Genomic DNA, 17,298 nt, shown 5'->3' with positions numbered 1-17,298 from the left:
GACAAGTGCAACAGAAAATATCTACTACCCTAAATATGAGCATTCCTGTTTTTAATTAAGGGCACAACAGATTAGGTCATTACTGGTAAGTCTGCTTTGATCTCTGGAATGCCCCAGTGGGGGATCTACCATTATCAACACAGACAACGAGGAGGAGATACAGCCACATAATTTGTCCGGTCCCAGCTAACAGAATACATGAAAAGACTCCAGGATTGCTAGAAGATACACCTCCACTATTCATAATAAGCCAATGATCCCAACATTTTGTCAGTTAATGGTACCTTGATGACGCGAGCAGCAGAGACAGGGAATTTTGCAACTACAGAGAACAAGTTAAAGTGGTTGGGGGGGGCAACAGATGCACAAATGTTTGTCTTTATATGCAGCCTTGCAAACAAATCCACAAAAAAGTTATCATCCCACAAAAAAATACTTCTACTGGCCCACTTACCAATGCAATGCCTCCTTGGCAATTAATAGATAGCTCAGCCCATATCAAGGCTTTGGTACAGAAATAAAAGCAGTAACAGCAAAGCCAAAAAAAGATTTCATTTAAATTTTGAAATTTAATCCAGGCAGGGCAGAAATACTGTTGGAGGTCGGAGGACCTTCTGCTTTGTACAGGGCGGCAACTGCTGGGAACAAACCAGCTTGGATGAAATTCTAGGTCTGGTGCAACTTCTGGAGAAAGAGATTCCAGCACTGGCCTGAAGTGCTTTCGGGGAGCTTCTGCAGATTTATTTGCCACAGTTACAGCAAGACTGGGATTAGAACGTGTTCTCTGTGGAACTGCCTGTGGGAAGTTCACAGAAACCCACAACTGGTCCAAAATGCAGCAAGCAGAGTTCTAACCAGACCCGTATGCGGAGAAGATAAACCAATCAAAATGCTGGTGATGATCCTTGGAACTCTACATAACTTAGGACCACTTCTACCCTCTTATGAGCCTCTAGGATCTTCTGCTGATGCTCTACTCCTTACACCCAGCAGACAGGAGCAAGACAGACAGACATAAAACGGGGGGGGGGGGTGTCAGCAATTGAACCCAGACTAATGGAACACGCTTCCTCAGGAGGCTTACCTATGTCACTCCATTCCCTGTCTGCCACCACGTTTCCAAAGTTATCAGTCAAGCCCATCTTAGGCTGCCTTTCTAAGACCATACATTATCTGTCCTTATCTCCATCCTTAGCAGCAAATGTTCCATCAGATTTGGAGATGCAGGAGAAAAGTTGGAGATGCAAGACAGGCAGACCGTGCCTCCTTCAGCCCATGGACAACCTCCACACTCCTTAGCTTTCTCTGCCTGTCAGTGGCATAACAAGCACAGATTTCCCCTGCTGAGGTATTCTAAAGGCAGTTCTCTGATGGGGGGGGAGTGTAATGAGTAGTCAAGACTCTTTAAAAAGAGAAAGAAACAGATGTCAATGTCTAGACTTTTGGGACGGGGCTGATTTCGCTGACGGAATGTCTGCATGATCTCATAAGAGATGCATTTCCTTGGGAGCAAAGAACAGAGCACATGAGAATAATTACAGCATCCGTGGCTGCTCAAGTGAATGGCCATTGTAAGAGTTGTAGAGAAAAGCTACGCTTTAGCCCTTAAAAAAATTATTGTAGCAAAGACACCTACATGTAGACAGACAACACGCACGGCAGCCTTATACTGAATCCAGCAAGGTCAGTGTTACCTATTCAGACTGGGAGCAGCTGTCCAGGCTCTCAGGCCGAGGTCTTTTGCATCACTTATTGCCAGATCCTCTTAACTGGAAATGCTGAGGATTGAACCTGGGACCTTCTGCATGCCAAGCAAATGCTCTACCTCTGAGCCATGGACCTCCCTCTGGAGTTTTTAACCCTAGAAGTAAATGCTATCAAAAGTGACTGCTACTTTGAAGAAGGCACATTATAACATTGCAATGGGTTTCCCATTCTTCTGCCTTCAGGAAACAATTGCCACACTAACCTAAGAGCACAATTAGCACACAATTAGCATAATATGCAAATTGGGCTGCCTAGCAAAGATCACATGTTGCCCTCAGCTTCTTGGAAGAAAGACCAATGTGAGAAATATCTATAAACATCTATGTTAGCTCAGTCACAATAACTCACCAGGAAGCCATTAAGAAACAAGATTCTCTCCAAATGGGGATCCTCTGCAAATCCAAGGAAGCAAGCCCAGGTCGCTTTGGGTTCCCCGAATCAGATTTACCCAAATTGGGAAACCGCTTCAGGAAAAGGGTATTTCCAAAGCAGCAAGCCGCTTCGGCAAAACTGCTTCGGTAAGATTTGGGTTTGCCTCGGAAAGATTCGGGTGTCAATTTCACTCCTGGCTTTCTGGGGCCCTGGGGGGGGCATTTTCTTTCCAAGGGAAACCAAACTTGGTGGGGACCTTCTCCTACCTCTTCTCTAACAACCCCCCAAGTTTCAGAAGGTTTGGACTTTGGGGGGCCATATTATGGCCCCCCAAAGAAGGTACCCCCATCCTCCTTCACTCGCCATTATTCCCTATGGGAAAAACAGGTGACCTTTCTAGGTGTTCTGGGGTGTTGGTTCCACTTCGGGAATACCAAAGCTTACTGAATCGGGTCCGCTTCAGGTATATTTACCCAAAGTGAAACCCGAATCGCACAGCCCTACTCACCACTACTCAAAACATGGCATATTTAACCTCGGCAAGAATGAATTCTGCTGCAGATTCCTTCTCGAGCCACAGTTTATCAACAAACATGTTACAATAACAAGATATATTTTTTAAACCCTTTTATATTAAGGATTGCCTAAAATTAATAATTTCAGCTCAGCTTTGTTTACGTTAGCAGAGAACCCTGCTATTTTTCAGTCCCATCTCTTCTAGCACCGCCTCAGGTTACTGTGCAACTGATGGGACCAACACCCACCCACCCACCCACCCACCGGTGTGTGACCGCTGCTCAGCAGTAAAAGGAATATGAGAAGTGCCCGTTGACTGTTCAGCTCTTTACTGCAACTTAACTTTCACTTCAACTTCACCCCTCATTTGAACAAATTCATGGTTGAGGAGAGTTAAAGTACTGTAATAAAGGGACATAAACACTTTTATAGACTAACAAATTCAACAAATACAACTCACATTTTGTGTCACACCCTTTTAATGACACTCTTGTTTTTCCTGGAAACATTTATTCAATTCACTGAATGCAAGTAGCTTTAAAAATCCCAGCTTCTCCTTTAAAAGCCACCAGTCAGACAGATCTTGCACAAATCAAAAAGGAACTTATGAAAACACAGATGCCCCCCTACAAGAACAACAACATCCAATTTATATACCACTCTTCAGGCCAACTTAACGCCCACTCAGAACTGTTTATAAAGTATGCCATTATTATTCCCACAACAATCACCCTGTGAGGTGGGTGGGGCTGAGAGAGCTCAGAGAGAGCTGTGACTGACCCAAGGTCACCCACCTGGCTTCAAGCAGAGGAGTGAGGAATCAAACCCGGCTCTCCAGATTAGAGTCCTGCCGCTCCTAACCACTACACCAAACTGCTCCCTGCCCTGACTCCCCCCATCCTGCCATGATCATCAGCTAGAGAGAACGAAATATTGGACTTACCTAAAAATTTCTTCTCTTCAGTGGGGTGAAGGTATTCAAACTGGTTAGGTCACACCTCTTCTCACCCCAAGCAAATTTGTGTGCATGTCTTACTGGGATCCTACCCGGAAATCCCTCCAAACATGAAATAGCTTAACTCAATGTGACATTTAACTCAAAATATTACTTTATTTATTTGCCTCAGCTGGGCAAATCTGAGTACTTTCTGGGGTACATATGGCGAGAGGCAGTCCCTCAAATATGCTGATCCCAGTCCATGTAGGGCTTTATGGATTAAAACCCAAACCTTGAACCTGATCCGGAGCTCCATGGGAAGCCAGTGTAGCTGCTGCAGGATTCAGGATTGGAGTGACATGTGCCCTGTATGGCACACCCGCGGCCACAATTACCAGTCGTTATATATTTAAAGTGTGCAGTGTCAAATAATTATGAATATACACTGAATATTTAACTACACCATTAACCACTAAAGTGCACTGTGCTATGAGCTCAATGAATATAATAAATACCCTAATAAATATTAAATTCTAGAATGTATCAAAATATAAGCCTTTATAATTGGCGGCAAAATAATACATAGACCTCAAGGCTGTTACTCTTAGTAATCAACAGTCAGAACAAACTCAGTAAAGAATGGTTGTTGTGAGTTTTCCGGGCTGTATTGCCGTGGTCTTGGCATTGTAGTTCCTGACGTTTCGCCAGCAGCTGTGGCTGGCATCTTCAGAGGTGTAGCACCAAAAGACAGAGATCTCTCAGTGTCACAGTCTCTGAGAGATCTCTGTCTTTTGGTGCTACACCTCTGAAGATGCCAGCCACAGCTGCTGGCGAAACGTCAGGAACTACAATGCCAAGACCACGGCAATACAGCCCGGAAAACCCAACAACCATCGTTCTCCGGCTGTGAAAGCCTTCGACAATACATCAGTAAAGAATGTTCACGTCCAACTAATTTTTCACATACAATCATTTAACATATTCTTTTTTTAAAAAATTATTTTATTACAACAAATGACAAGCAAAAGTTCACATAAAGAAACAAAAACATTAAAAAAACCCAAATGAATGGATGAAAACAGAGGGAGACATACCATTTGGACATTTTACAGAATTTCTTCAAGCTTATTACTTCATCAATAACTCTTCTGTAATACCCGTATCTTAACTAAACATATAACTTTGACTTTACTGCGAAGATATCTGCATTTCCCCCCATACTTCAGCCTATCATTTGTTGCCAACCTTTTAACTCTAATTTTCAAATCCACAAATCTTTAGCTCTGACTTCTCTTTTACATACAGAAAGTCCATGAAAGGTTTCCAGATCTTCACAAAACTAGCTGTTGTTCTATCCCTCAGCAATTCCGTTAATTTTGCCTTTTCCGCAAACTCCAACATCTCCAAATTACCAACTGTTGGAAATTTATTCGATTTCCAATATTGTGCAGGGGCCAGGGGCCATTAGCATCCTGCAGAGCATTCTGGAAACCAACTGGGTTCTTTATTCCCTGTGGGCATGCACAAACTAGCTCGCTGCCTATGCTTCCCCCTTATGCAGTCTTCTTTCCTGTCTAGATCCAGTCCCTTGGATCTTTTGAGGAAGGATTATCCATCGATGTTGAGTTTTAGCAGTATGACACAATAAGTATTTTCGACGTTTGAATAGTTAAGCACTAGACTCTAACATCTTCCTGGAGCGGCAGAGCTATTCAAACTGGAGGGACTTCCAGATAGGTTCCCAGTAAGGCATACACAAAAATTTGCATCACACTGCTTGGAGCAAGAAGAGGATCCCTTTAGTTGCCTTCCCCCACATAAGGAGAACTATGAATGGAAACACGCACGTGTGAGAACTGCATTTAAGCAGTGAATCGTAAAGACTCTTGACAGTCAATCCTAAGCAGAGCGATGCCTTCCTAAGACAGCTGAAGTCAATGGTGTGACGCTCTGCTCAGGATGGCGCTGTTCACCTTGTAAAGCCAAGGCTCTACACACAAGATCAACATGCACAAATACAATAAAACTGCACCCAAGTTACACATTCACTTACTCCAGGCGGAAGCCCTGCCACCCATCTGACACAAATATGGAATTTACCTTGGTGCAGCCTATTGGAGCACCATTTCTTGGCAAGAACGTTTTATGATTAAAGGTCAGGAAAGAAATGCCGTAAAATAGCCTATCTAGTAAAGCCCAGCCCAGTCTTGGCTGCCAAGAAAGTCCAAAAATGTAGGATTATGAAAGACAATATAGAAAGAAGAAAATGTAAGTAGACCTTTTGCACCTTTCTGGAGCAGCCCGAAGATTTTAATTCACAAAACTATCTACATATAACCATCAGTGCCATATGCAAACAGGCAAAGCTACTGTGTTGTTTTGCAACTCGTCATGGATGGCTCCCTCTGATCAGACTCAACTGACAGCCTTGAGTCTACATATGGGTGGGTTTCTACCTCCTGGCCAGGTTTCCAAAAAAATAAGCAACGGCATGATGAAAGCAAAGGCAGGTAGCTTTCTCAATTGTTTGTTATAAATACAAACTCAACATGAAAACTATTAAAAAGCTTATTTGATCTACGGAATGGTCTTCTTCTGCCCCTTCTCAATAAAAAAAAAACAGCCCATCCAGTAGTTAAGTTTAACTAGCTATGCCCAGCAATTCTTATATATGCTCCATCACTGGCAACATAGCTTGTCACTATACTGTCTTGGGTCAGCACAAGAACTAAAAGACAATTTTTGCCTAGGAAGTTTTGGACACCTGCAGAAACATTAAAGAACTTGCACTTGCACCTTGAAACTCTCTCTGTTGACTGCATTGTTACTTGTTCGACACCCTGACTAACAGGTCATCTAGATAAGGGTAAGTATGAATGCTCTTTTTTCTGAGGTCCACCACCAGCGTAACCAGAATCTTGGTGAAGACCCAAGGTGAAGAGAACAGTCCAAATACAATACAAGTACCTTGTATTGGTAGTGTCGCCCCTTTAAAGCAAACTGAAGGTATTTCCTGTGTTGTGTATGTATTGGGCTTCCTTGAGGATGTTAAAAAATCGTCTTGATCTATGGATTGTAGAATGGATCATAGGGATCCCATACAGAACTGCTGTTGAGTCACCCAAAGATTCAGGTGTTTTAAATTCAGAATCACTCTCCATTCTTCCAATTTTTGGGGAACCAAAAATAGGACAGAATATACCCCCCTGGGAGCACTGATACCAATTTTATAGCACCAATATCCAAAAGACGCTGGAAGGCATCTTGCACCTCTCTCTCTTTTTGCTGGTTGCTTGGGGTCAGGGAGCAAAAGAAATGGAGAGGGGGAAGAGAGTCGACTTGTATTTTGTATCTGTGTTCTATTACGGAAAGGACCCATCAATCCATGGTAGTCTTTTTCCACTGGTTTGCAAATTGTGTTAGATGCCCTCTGATTGTGTAGTCATGCGGAGGGTTTTCTCCCTTTCGCGTGCACATCCTGTGGTTTGGCGCTTAGGAATTGCTTGCGACGGAACCTTGACTGGTAACTGAACTGACGTCTGGTTCTGGCATCCCTGGAGTCTCAGCCACTGAAGACTGAAAGGATCAAGAGGACTGAAAGGACTTCGTTTTATTTATACCCTTTGTCTTTACTTATAGAGGTAGAGGGCATTTCAACAAGGACTTTATCGAGGGACTTATCTCCAAAGAGTAATCGTCCAGAGAACTTTTCAGTTGAAAGATTAGCCTTGGATAAGGTATCTACCTTCCAGTGCTTAAGCCAGAGGTTTCTTCTCACTACCATGCTGGCTGCCTGGGCCCTGGCACAATACAGAATGCTGTCCTGGGATGCATCACAAGCTAATTGGGCTGCTCTCTTGATTTTTGTCAAAGATTGTTTGAGACATACAGGTAAGCAGACTGCAACAGGTTGCCAGCCCAGATAACCACCGCACAGGTAAAATTAGACAGGATGGCAGACACTGTGTCTTCTGGTTGACAGTGACGTGTTGACACAGGAGACGTCCAATTCATCTCCTGACCGCTCACCCACCTCTTTATCAGGGATGATATTTATTCAGGAATTGGCCGATAGCTTGTCTTCAGGCTATCACCCAATCAGATGAAGGTCGTCCCAAAAAAGTGGGGGAAAGGCAAACCCGCCATATTGTTTGCTCCTATTACCACCGGTGCCCCTGAAGCTGCCACTGGAATTTGCCAGCAAGGAAGGCTGCCTGCCAAGAGAAAGCCAAACCTGGGATCCTGGCCCACTAGGAAGGTAGTTATGGGTGCGGAGGTGGTAAGAAAGGCAGTCGACTCGCTCACGGCTCGGCTGAGTCCACCCACAGAAACAGGGTTTGCGCTTGGCGATGAGACCTCGTTACCGCCAGACCATCCCCACTGGCCCTTCTCCCGTCTCGCCAACATCTCCACGTCTGACCGTCTCAGAGATCACAGCGGGGGTCTAGTCAGGGAGGCATCTGACACTTTGGACGCTCCCAACCTTTCTCCTGCACGTGCAGCAGGGAACACGGCCTTCACCTGTCCATGCCCCTTTGCCTGGAACCTCAAATGAGGAGAACTTATCCCTCATGCAGCCCTTTTCCGCGCAGGCTGAGACTCTTGGATCTCTTTAGAGGGAATGGTGTCCATCGATACCGATAACTGAAGACACGACAAGGATTCTCTCTCCAATCTCGATAGGAGAAAGAGGCTCTGACATCCTACAGGAGCAGCAGGGCCATTCAGACTGGAGGGACACATGCACATGATCCCAGGAAGGCATACACAAAAATTTGCATAGTCCTGCCTGGAGCAAGAGGCACGACTAACCAGTTTGGATACCTTTCCCCACTGAAGGAAAAGGAATGGATCTCTATGAGGAAAGCACAAAGTCACTTTGGACCCAATGCAGGAGGACTCTTGGCTGGATCAGCAGATGGTTCGATGCAGGCAACGCACCAGCACAATTGCTGAACAGCAACACAACCAACCTGTCCAGCAGAGGCAATAGAGGTGAGCCACAGAGGGGTTGGCAGTGCCACAGAGGCTGACGTGAGAGGAGACAGGCATGGCTGACACCCACCATCACTTCCTGGACCTAAGAAGATGCCAACTTGGTCAACACAGGCCCTTGATGAACTGGCAGTGTGATACAGTAGCTCAGTTTTCTCCCACCTCCATGGTCATCAACACACCATGTTAGCACACCAACATGGTCACAGGCAGAGTCTGTACTTTTTTCACACTCAAGCCCCAATGGGTGGCCCACCTCCTAGTCAGACTACCACCACACCACAACAGCCTCCTGGTCATCAAGCAGAAAGGGGCGCATGGAGAAGGATTATCTGAGCTGTCAAGCAGCTGTTGAAGTCACGCTGCAGGTAGGCACAGAATTTTCTGCCCAGCCAGGGGAAAATCAGACCTTCTGGTTTGCAGAAGATGCCATCTGTGTGCAGCGCTGATAGACTGATGCTAGCAATGAGGAGCCACTTCCTGTCTCCCATCCCCAGAGTGATTCTGCACCTCTGTCATCCCCATTGGTGGGGCTGCTGCCATTCTAGGTATCTGGGGTGCCAATAGGGTCAGGGTTTGAAGCGGCTGAGGAGGGATTTTCTGTCCATTCTTTTATCCTCCGACACACAGACCAGGCAACATGTCTTTCAAACAAACTCTGTATTTGTTACAGAAGCTGGGCTATCCCCTTCACTGCCCGGCTCAGTGGCTCACTTGTCCACGCCCGTTTCCAACCACGCTCAGCTGTGTCTCCACATGGCCTTGAAGGTCCACCCAACTATGGACCCCACCCATGAGACCTGCCAAAGCCCTCCCGGCTCCTCCAACCCAAGGGCGCATCCTCCCCGGACATGGCTACACCTGTCCAACACTAGCCAGCCTTGGAGTGGAGTGGGAGTCCCTTGGAACACCTGCCCCACGGGCCTCTTGGGCATTGGTTTCAACCTCCCAGTGCCCCCCAAAACGAGCCTACAGCAACAGCCACTGATCTGGGTCCATGCTCTAGTCACCTCAGGCCTTCCTTTCTCCGGGATGAATCTCTTCTGGGAATGGTTCTAGTCACAAACTCTCCTTCAAAACAAATGAAGGAACAAATGGGTAAACATCTGTGCTGCACTCTGTTTAAAACCAACAAACCTGCCTGAGTTTGGGAACAGCGAGCCTGTTAACTGAGATCAGCGTTCAAACAGCTGTTAAGTACTTCTGCCGGAAGAAACCCAGACTTCTTTCACAGGAGAAAAAATATGGCCTAAAGAAAGGTACGCGAGCACCTGGAGACAACTTCCAAAACCACAAATAAAACTGACCCCACCCATTACAGCTAAACTCCCTTACCTGAAAACAAGGAAGCCATCTCTTGGCAAACTGCAAATATTTGGCAGAAGCTGAAAAAGCTTCCGAGAGCCTCCAAGGGAAAGAGACAGGATGAAACAAAACACTTTCACCACCACCCAATGGATACTGGGCTTATTATACACGCCTCTCAGTATCGTATTTGTGGTGCCCTATTCTTCCACGGTCCTTAAGATGTTAACACGGGATTCATGAGCTGGAGTGTCCAATTTTGCTAAAGCAATGGGATCAGGCTTTAAGCTGCTGCTGCTATGGCTCTTAAGTTGCAATTTATTCAGCAAAAAAATATGTTTAGGGTATGATAGACACAACAGCGCCTTTTTACTGAAGTTTTATGCACAGTGTCTAACTGTTGGTGGTGTAATTCACAAAATGCATCTCTTAAGCATACTGCTTTCGTTATGTTTAGTCATTCAGCCCTTTTGGGAGGAAGTCATTCGTCATAATAATTTTGTATTCGAAAACTCATTTGTTTTTGAGGATGTTAATGTATTGGTGTGCGCTGTTTGCCTGTCTCTTGGAATCTAGCTGACGGTCAACAGAAATGGACGCTCCGTGCCCTTAACTGTCGCTCAAAGACTTGCAGTACAACTCTGGAAAGACAAACGCCCACTTCCGGTAGTTCACGGGACTGAAGACCTTGTAAACTTATGAACATTTGAAACATGCTGCATTTAGATGGCAACTGCATATGGACTTATTTTTAGATAACTGGAAACCTTTTATAGATAGCTGTCAGTGAAATCCTAAGCAGCGCTACTCCAGTCTAAGCCCACTGATTTCAATGGACTTAGACTGGAGTAACTCCGTTTAGGATTTCACTGTAGGTATAGATTTACCAATAATGTTTTTGTAGCCAACACTACTTTATTTCTTTTTTCCTGGTTTTTTGTTTGTTTGTTTTGTTCTCATAAAATAATTTAAAAATTGACAATTTAAAAAAATGAATTTGATGTGTGAAGAACCAGGCACATTCAGCGGACCGAGAGGGGGAAATAAGGGGTTCATCCTTGCAAGCCTAACAAGCCTGTTTCCAAAGCACGGCAGAGAGACCTGTGAGCTCAGCAAAGCCACTCCACCACCTCAGCATCATGGGAAACGTCTCACTGGCCGGACACTCTGCATCCCACCCCAGCACCACTCTCTGAAAGGCAGAGATCCCACAACATAAACCAGGGGGCCAGGAAAGGAACGACATAACTAGATTAACGACACACATAATTGTTGGGACAGGAACTCTGGCAAGCACAGCACACCGTGTAGTACCTACTGCTTCCTCGCACAAAGGTTAATACGATGGCCAAACTACACATTGTATTTAGTTGCACAACTCTACTCCTTCCCCCATCAGATTTTCTTCTTCAACAGAAGCGTCAAAAGGAAGCAGGAGTCTGGCAGGGAAAGCCTGTGTGAGGGTCGCACGCATGGGACTGCTTCACCCATTTCCCACAACCCTCTCCTATTTTTCTACCTACAAGGAAAAAAGAAACACGAACTCATTATCTTTTCTCCACAGGAAAGAAAAGAAGCCTAGGCGGGGTCTGAGCTACAAATGGAAGAAAGGTCAAGCTGGCCAGTTGGGCAGGAGGCTCAACGTGTGAAGGAAGGAGCTTTTTCCTAAGAGAGTTGGGAGGAGGGTCAGGCACTACACGCAAGGGGGCTTGTTTCCAAAAGTATCTGCATAAAGCAAATGGAAGATGAAGTGAGTGTCAGTTGATTTTTAAAAAATCACTAAGAAGCTTATCAGACAACTAGCAATATTTTATCTGACCCGGTAAACAGTGAGGGCTGCCAGACAGCCCCTTCTCCAGACTCAGCCCGCAACGTTAAATTTGCCACCTCCCTGGGAGATGAACGAAACCACCCCCTGCTGCCGCTTTCTTGCCCTCGTTCCTCCAGCCGGCTCCTTCCTCCATCTGCCGTGCGGCACTCCTAGAGCTCTCTTTACTACAGAGTCTAAAGTTGCCAGTTCTCCCAAGACAGGATCAAATGCAAAAAGTCACAGGGTCAATTGCCGACTTGCAACCACGCAGCTCTGGACTCCGCCACCTCCGATTCCTGCAGAGAGAGAGACCTTGATTCACCGCCATCAGTATTGTCTACTCAGACTGGAAGCTGCTCTCCAGACATCTTCCACAGCATCGGCTGCCTGATCCTTTTAATTGGAGGTGCCAAGGACTGAACCTGGGTGTCATGTATGCCTGACTGCAGTACCTTCCACGTGTATTCTGACACTATGGAGAGTGCTGAGTACCCTTCAATGCCTGTTATTTGGGAGTTCAGTGTGTCATCTCTGCTCTGAAGTTAAACACTTGCCTTTGAAGGTAGACACTTTCACTTTTGTAGCCATCGGCCTTGGGGGCTGGCTGCAGCGAGTCTGAATTGTATCTTCTCTGAGAACGGGGATGATTTCCTACTCAATCTCCTACTGTAGTCTGTTGCAGTCTAAACTGTGGTATTTTTGTCTCTGGAGTTCGCGCCAGAACTGTAACGGGCTTCTAACCTGAGGGCGGGACATTACCCTGTATCTAACCATGCTTAACCCTTAACACGTCACTTCTGCCAATTTCCCACTGTCTAAGCACCTTGAACCTGATGGGTCTCTAATAAAAGTTACTTCAACCAAACCACCTGTGTGTTCGCTGTGGAGAACTAAGGGATCTACTTGCCAAGGATTGAACCTGGGACCTTCTGCCATGCCAAGCAGAGGCTCTTCCACTGAGCCATGCCCCCCCCTCCTGATTCAGAGAGCAATACAAAGTGACATTCATCACACATCTCAGGCTACTGGAGAATCTAGATTCATGTGCTCCACTTCCATTGTGCCAATGAGAAAATGCCACCATGCAGCAGGTAAGCTAGTGACTAGAATCCAAGTTGAGCAGTAGCTAAGTTCTCTTCAACCAATAATCCGCCCCCCCGCCAATGTTTCAAGCAATACTTTTTTCTTCATGAATCCTGTTTTCCTGCACTGATCTTTCCATGCAGGAAAACCAAAACATGCAGCTGAAAGCTTCATTCCTGTGCAGCTACTCAGCAATCTATGCGTACCTCCTGCTTCCCAGTGCAACGTACAGGTTTCCCAACAGGTAGGTGCTGAAGAAATTGTGCTGGGTAATAGTTCGTCCAGGACTCTCGCTAGGGCCAGCACTAACCCCCCCTCCCTTCGTGAGCCAGTGAAACACCAGTGCTGCACCCCAAAGAGCCCCCACATCTTGAAGCAACTCACTGGGGGAGGAGGCACCGGAGGAGCCGCTGCCTCGAGCAGCAGCAGAGGCCACGGGGGAGCCAGTGCGGCCAGCGGTGGCAGCAGCGAGGAGGGGGTCTCCGCAGCCCTCGATGGCAGGGGCTATCCCACCTGGGATGGGCGGCTGCAACGGGGCCCTCCCCAGTTCACGAGTCCTCAGCCAGCACTAGAGGATTATGGCAGCAAGTCAACATACTTTTCCGGCATTGGGGGGAAGCCCCCCAGCAGCACAGGCCTTGTGGGCAAGCTAGGGGACTGGGCATGGCAATAGGAGGGCAGGAGCACGACCCCTCTTGCCCTGCCAAGTTACTGGTGGGAGGGGCTACTGAGGGAGGGCCAGGCAGAGAGCTAGTGGCTGGAGTCCCTCAGTCCAGTGGGAGGGGGCTGGAAAATGGTGGAGGGCAGGTAGTGGACAGATCCCACAAGGGCAAGGTGGATGGTGCAAGGAAAGAGGGGTTCCTGGCACCAGCCACAGTGGGAAAAGTTGGGTGTGGTTGAGCTGCAAGGGAGCCACAGCTCAAGGGTAAAAGGAGGAACCAGGTGAGACAATCCCTCCTGCACCCATTCTGAGGCCTGGGGAGACCCATGGCTGTCAATGGTTTACTTATATGCAAATGGTGGAAAGATTTAAAGCAGAAAAGAGACAATAGGACTTTGAGCATTTCAAGAGTGAACTTGAAACAGAATTATGTACAAATGATGAATGTGTTATTGCAAAAATGTATAAACTTGGGTTGAAACTGTAGACAGAAGAGGAGTAAGCCAAAGAATGTATAATTAAATGGACTAAAAACTTTGGGTATGATACATTAATGGAACAATGGGGAAATATGTGGTTACAAAGGGATTCAAATTTACATTAAGTTCCAATCTTAAGAATTTTTTATAAGATGATGTATCAATGGTATATGACTCCTGAGAAATTGGCTAGAAAGCATAAGGGTACATCATGTTGGAAATCTACTTGACAACCCAAATAAATAAGAACCCAGAACTGCTGCTACTAAACTTGGGAATGGAGAATGTTCCAGGGCAAAATAGAACATTGTTATTTTATATGACAGCTGCAGCAAGATTATTGTATGCGCAGAAATGGAAAATGCAAGAAGTACCTACTGTAGAGGACTGGATTTATAAATTGTTGTACATGGCAGAGATGGATAAAATGACAAGAAAACTCAAAGACCTGGATCCGGGACAGTATTTGGCGGACTGGGCGAAATTGAAACAATTTTTGGAAAAAAAATGGGATGTGAAAGGAGAACTGTGGCAGTTTGAGAATTTTTAAAACAAGACATTTTAAACAGAAGAGAGAAGTGACTTTACCATTATACCAATTTATATCTATTTTAATCTAAGCTTGGACTATAATATAGTAGAAAAGGGGTGAAATTTAGAACTGATTTTGTAAAGAATAAGATAGGGAGGTTAGGATAAGTAATATCTTTTTTAGAGTATATGAATAAGGAAATAGTTAAATAAATATACTGATGGGTTATACTATATATACTATAATGCTAGTGGATCAGATTGTATATTATATAATGAATGTGTAGTACGGTGTTGTATGCTGTGCAACATTGGTGGCAGGGCACACAGTAGGGGTTTTAATACATATTATAATGACGACAGTATATTTGATAGAATATAGGTTTAAAAGAAATAGAATATGTTTAAATTAAGACTTTTGTTATATATTATACTATATTATACTGGTCTGCTATATTGAGGGGTATAAGATTTATACTATATTGATAGTATAACTGATAGATGTATATTATACTGATAGAATATTTGATAGCATAATTGATAGAAGTATATTATATTGATAGGATATTTGATATATATGATAGAATACCTGGGGGGAAAAATTAGAATGTGCTTAGAGTAAGGGATTTATTAAGTAATAAGAGGGGTTAAGGGTTGGAAAGCTGTTGGAAGTCGATAGAGAGGGGGGAGGAAAAGGGTGGAGGATAGGGTTAATTAGATATTGAGGGAATGAATGTATTGAATTTGAAAAGTATACTCACCAATAATTTTTTTTTTTAAAAAAAGGAAATCTACTTGACATGAAGGATCGTTTTTTCGTATGTGGTGGTCTTGTAAATTAGCAAAAATCTTTTGAAAACAAATACACCTACTGATAGAGGAGATTTGAAAGATTAAAGTGCAATTGAAGCCTGAGACATTTCTATTGAGAATGATGGACTTTCAGTTGGAAAAAAGTGCTGACGCTCTCTTCCTATATAGGATTGCAGCAGCAAGTCTACTGCATGCTCAAAATTGGAAGAATTCGACTGTGCCTACAATGGAGGAATGGTTGACAAAGACAATGGAATTGGCCGAGTTGGCAAAGCTTACTTCACTGATCAGAAAAAAGTCATTAAGTTTGTTTGCTGATGAATGGAAATTCTTCATAGAATATTCATGTGAAATAGACTACAATGATTTGATGATTTCTGGATTAAGGGATTCTGACATTAGAAAAAAGAGTGCTGTTAATTATTACTTCTTCCCCAGTGTAGATGACTGGGGAATGCAATGGCAAACCACCCTGTAAAAAGTCTGCCAAGAAAATGTTGTGATGAGACGTCCTCCCATGGATCAGCAATGAGTCGGTGCTTGCACAGGGGACCTTTACTTTTTACCTAATTATTACTTAGAGAAAGTGTAGATTTGATATGATATGATTATTTGTTTTGGAAAAAATGGAAACCTTTTAGTTTAGATTGTTTTTGTTGTTTTATTTCTGTATTATGCATGTTTTTCTATGCTGATTAGTCATTTTTGTTTTTGTTTTATAATATATGTGTAATTTTAGGATTTTTAAGGTTTGTTTTTAATTATATAAAACTTTCAATTAAAAAAAAGAAGCTAGGCCTCCCCATAGAGAATCCTGATCCTGGGACAGCAACTGAGATGGTCTTCACCCAGTTTGACCAGTGGGTGGTCAAGCACCAGGAATGGGTGCTCCATACATTAACCCAGCAGCAGCAGGACACTCAGGTGGCCTTGGCAAGGGATTTGTGCCAGGCCTTAGTGGCTGGTTGGGGGATTACAGGGGCAGGGCCCAATGGGCAGGTTCCAGTGGGTACATCCAGGGAAATCCTAAATTGGGCTCCAAGGATGATGCAGATGCCTTTCTAGAGGTATGCAAGAGGGTATCAGAGGCTGCCCAGTGGCCCAAGGAACAATGAGCCTTCTTCATTGGGCTGTCTTTGACAGGCAAGGCACAAGAGGCCCTGAAGGTCCAAGGCAGAAGGAGCCAACTACAAAAAACTGAAGATCATAGTACGAGATAGATACACAGTAACCTCCGAGTCCTATCAACAGAAATTCAGGTCCCTAAGCTGCACAACTTACTACGGGCCCTTGTGACCATGCTCCACAATGCAGCCTACCACTGGTTGAAACCGACAACTGAAGAGGGCTGGGGGATAGTGGAGAAAGTAGTTATGGAACAGTTCTTGCAACTGATACTCCTTCAAGCTTGGAGCTGGGTGGCCTGTAGCAAGCTGGTGGACTTCAAAGAGACCACCACCTTCCAGGAATACTTTCTGGCCACAGAGCCTAAGAACACAGCTAAGGAGGCAGGGCAGGCTGGGACTCAACCTCCCCCTGGAACATCACAGAGCACCTCCAAGGAGTTGCAAGCAGGACGCACCCAATCTGGCACCTGACCCATTTCCATCCCATGCCGGAGAGGTCCACAAAGTGACAGAGCGCCCAGGGCTCCTCATTCAATACCACACGTACCTGGGAACAAAACCGCAGGAGGCTCCAAGGAGGCGGAGGAGCACGGCCCACACTTCACATGTGGGCAGTGGGGCCACTATAAAAAAGAATGGCGTATGAGGCACAGTGGGAGACAGCAAGGCAGGCACATGACAACAAGACCTCTCCCCCCACCCTCTCTACTCATCATGGCAATGGTTGCTGGGTGGCAGCTCTCCGTCCTGTTGGACAACAAGACCTTCGTTTCAATGACAAGAACCCAGCTGCTTCCCAGTGACCTCCCAGATATAAATGGCCTCTATAGCCTGTTTGCACCAACATGCCAAGCACTGTCCAGTGATCTGCGTGCCATTGACAGGTCAGGGATATGGAGCTA

At 45.1% G+C, this 17,298-nt stretch overlaps 1 protein-coding gene across 4 annotated transcripts in view; it reads right to left on the bottom strand.

Moving 5' to 3' along the window:
- The window catches only part of STK38L (serine/threonine kinase 38 like), a 58,327-nt gene that overhangs the window by 31,923 nt on the left and 9,106 nt on the right, over positions 1-17,298 (bottom strand). Inside the window, exon 1 of one of the 4 annotated variants that reach the window (XM_054988115.1) lies at positions 1,085-1,176. The exons of 2 other annotated variants lie outside the window; for them this stretch is intronic. In XM_054988115.1, coding sequence (XP_054844090.1) covers positions 1,085-1,166 — 82 coding nt within the window. In that variant the 5' untranslated portion in view covers positions 1,167-1,176. Of the gene's footprint in view, positions 1-1,084; positions 1,177-17,298 lie in introns of those variants that run through there. One more of the 4 variants, XM_054988116.1, reaches the window with a different exon arrangement.

This window comes from Eublepharis macularius, chromosome 9 (assembly GCF_028583425.1).
Source record: "Eublepharis macularius isolate TG4126 chromosome 9, MPM_Emac_v1.0, whole genome shotgun sequence".
Lineage (NCBI taxonomy): Eukaryota > Metazoa > Chordata > Lepidosauria > Squamata > Eublepharidae > Eublepharis > Eublepharis macularius.
This window is presented reverse-complemented; position numbering and strand designations above follow the sequence as displayed.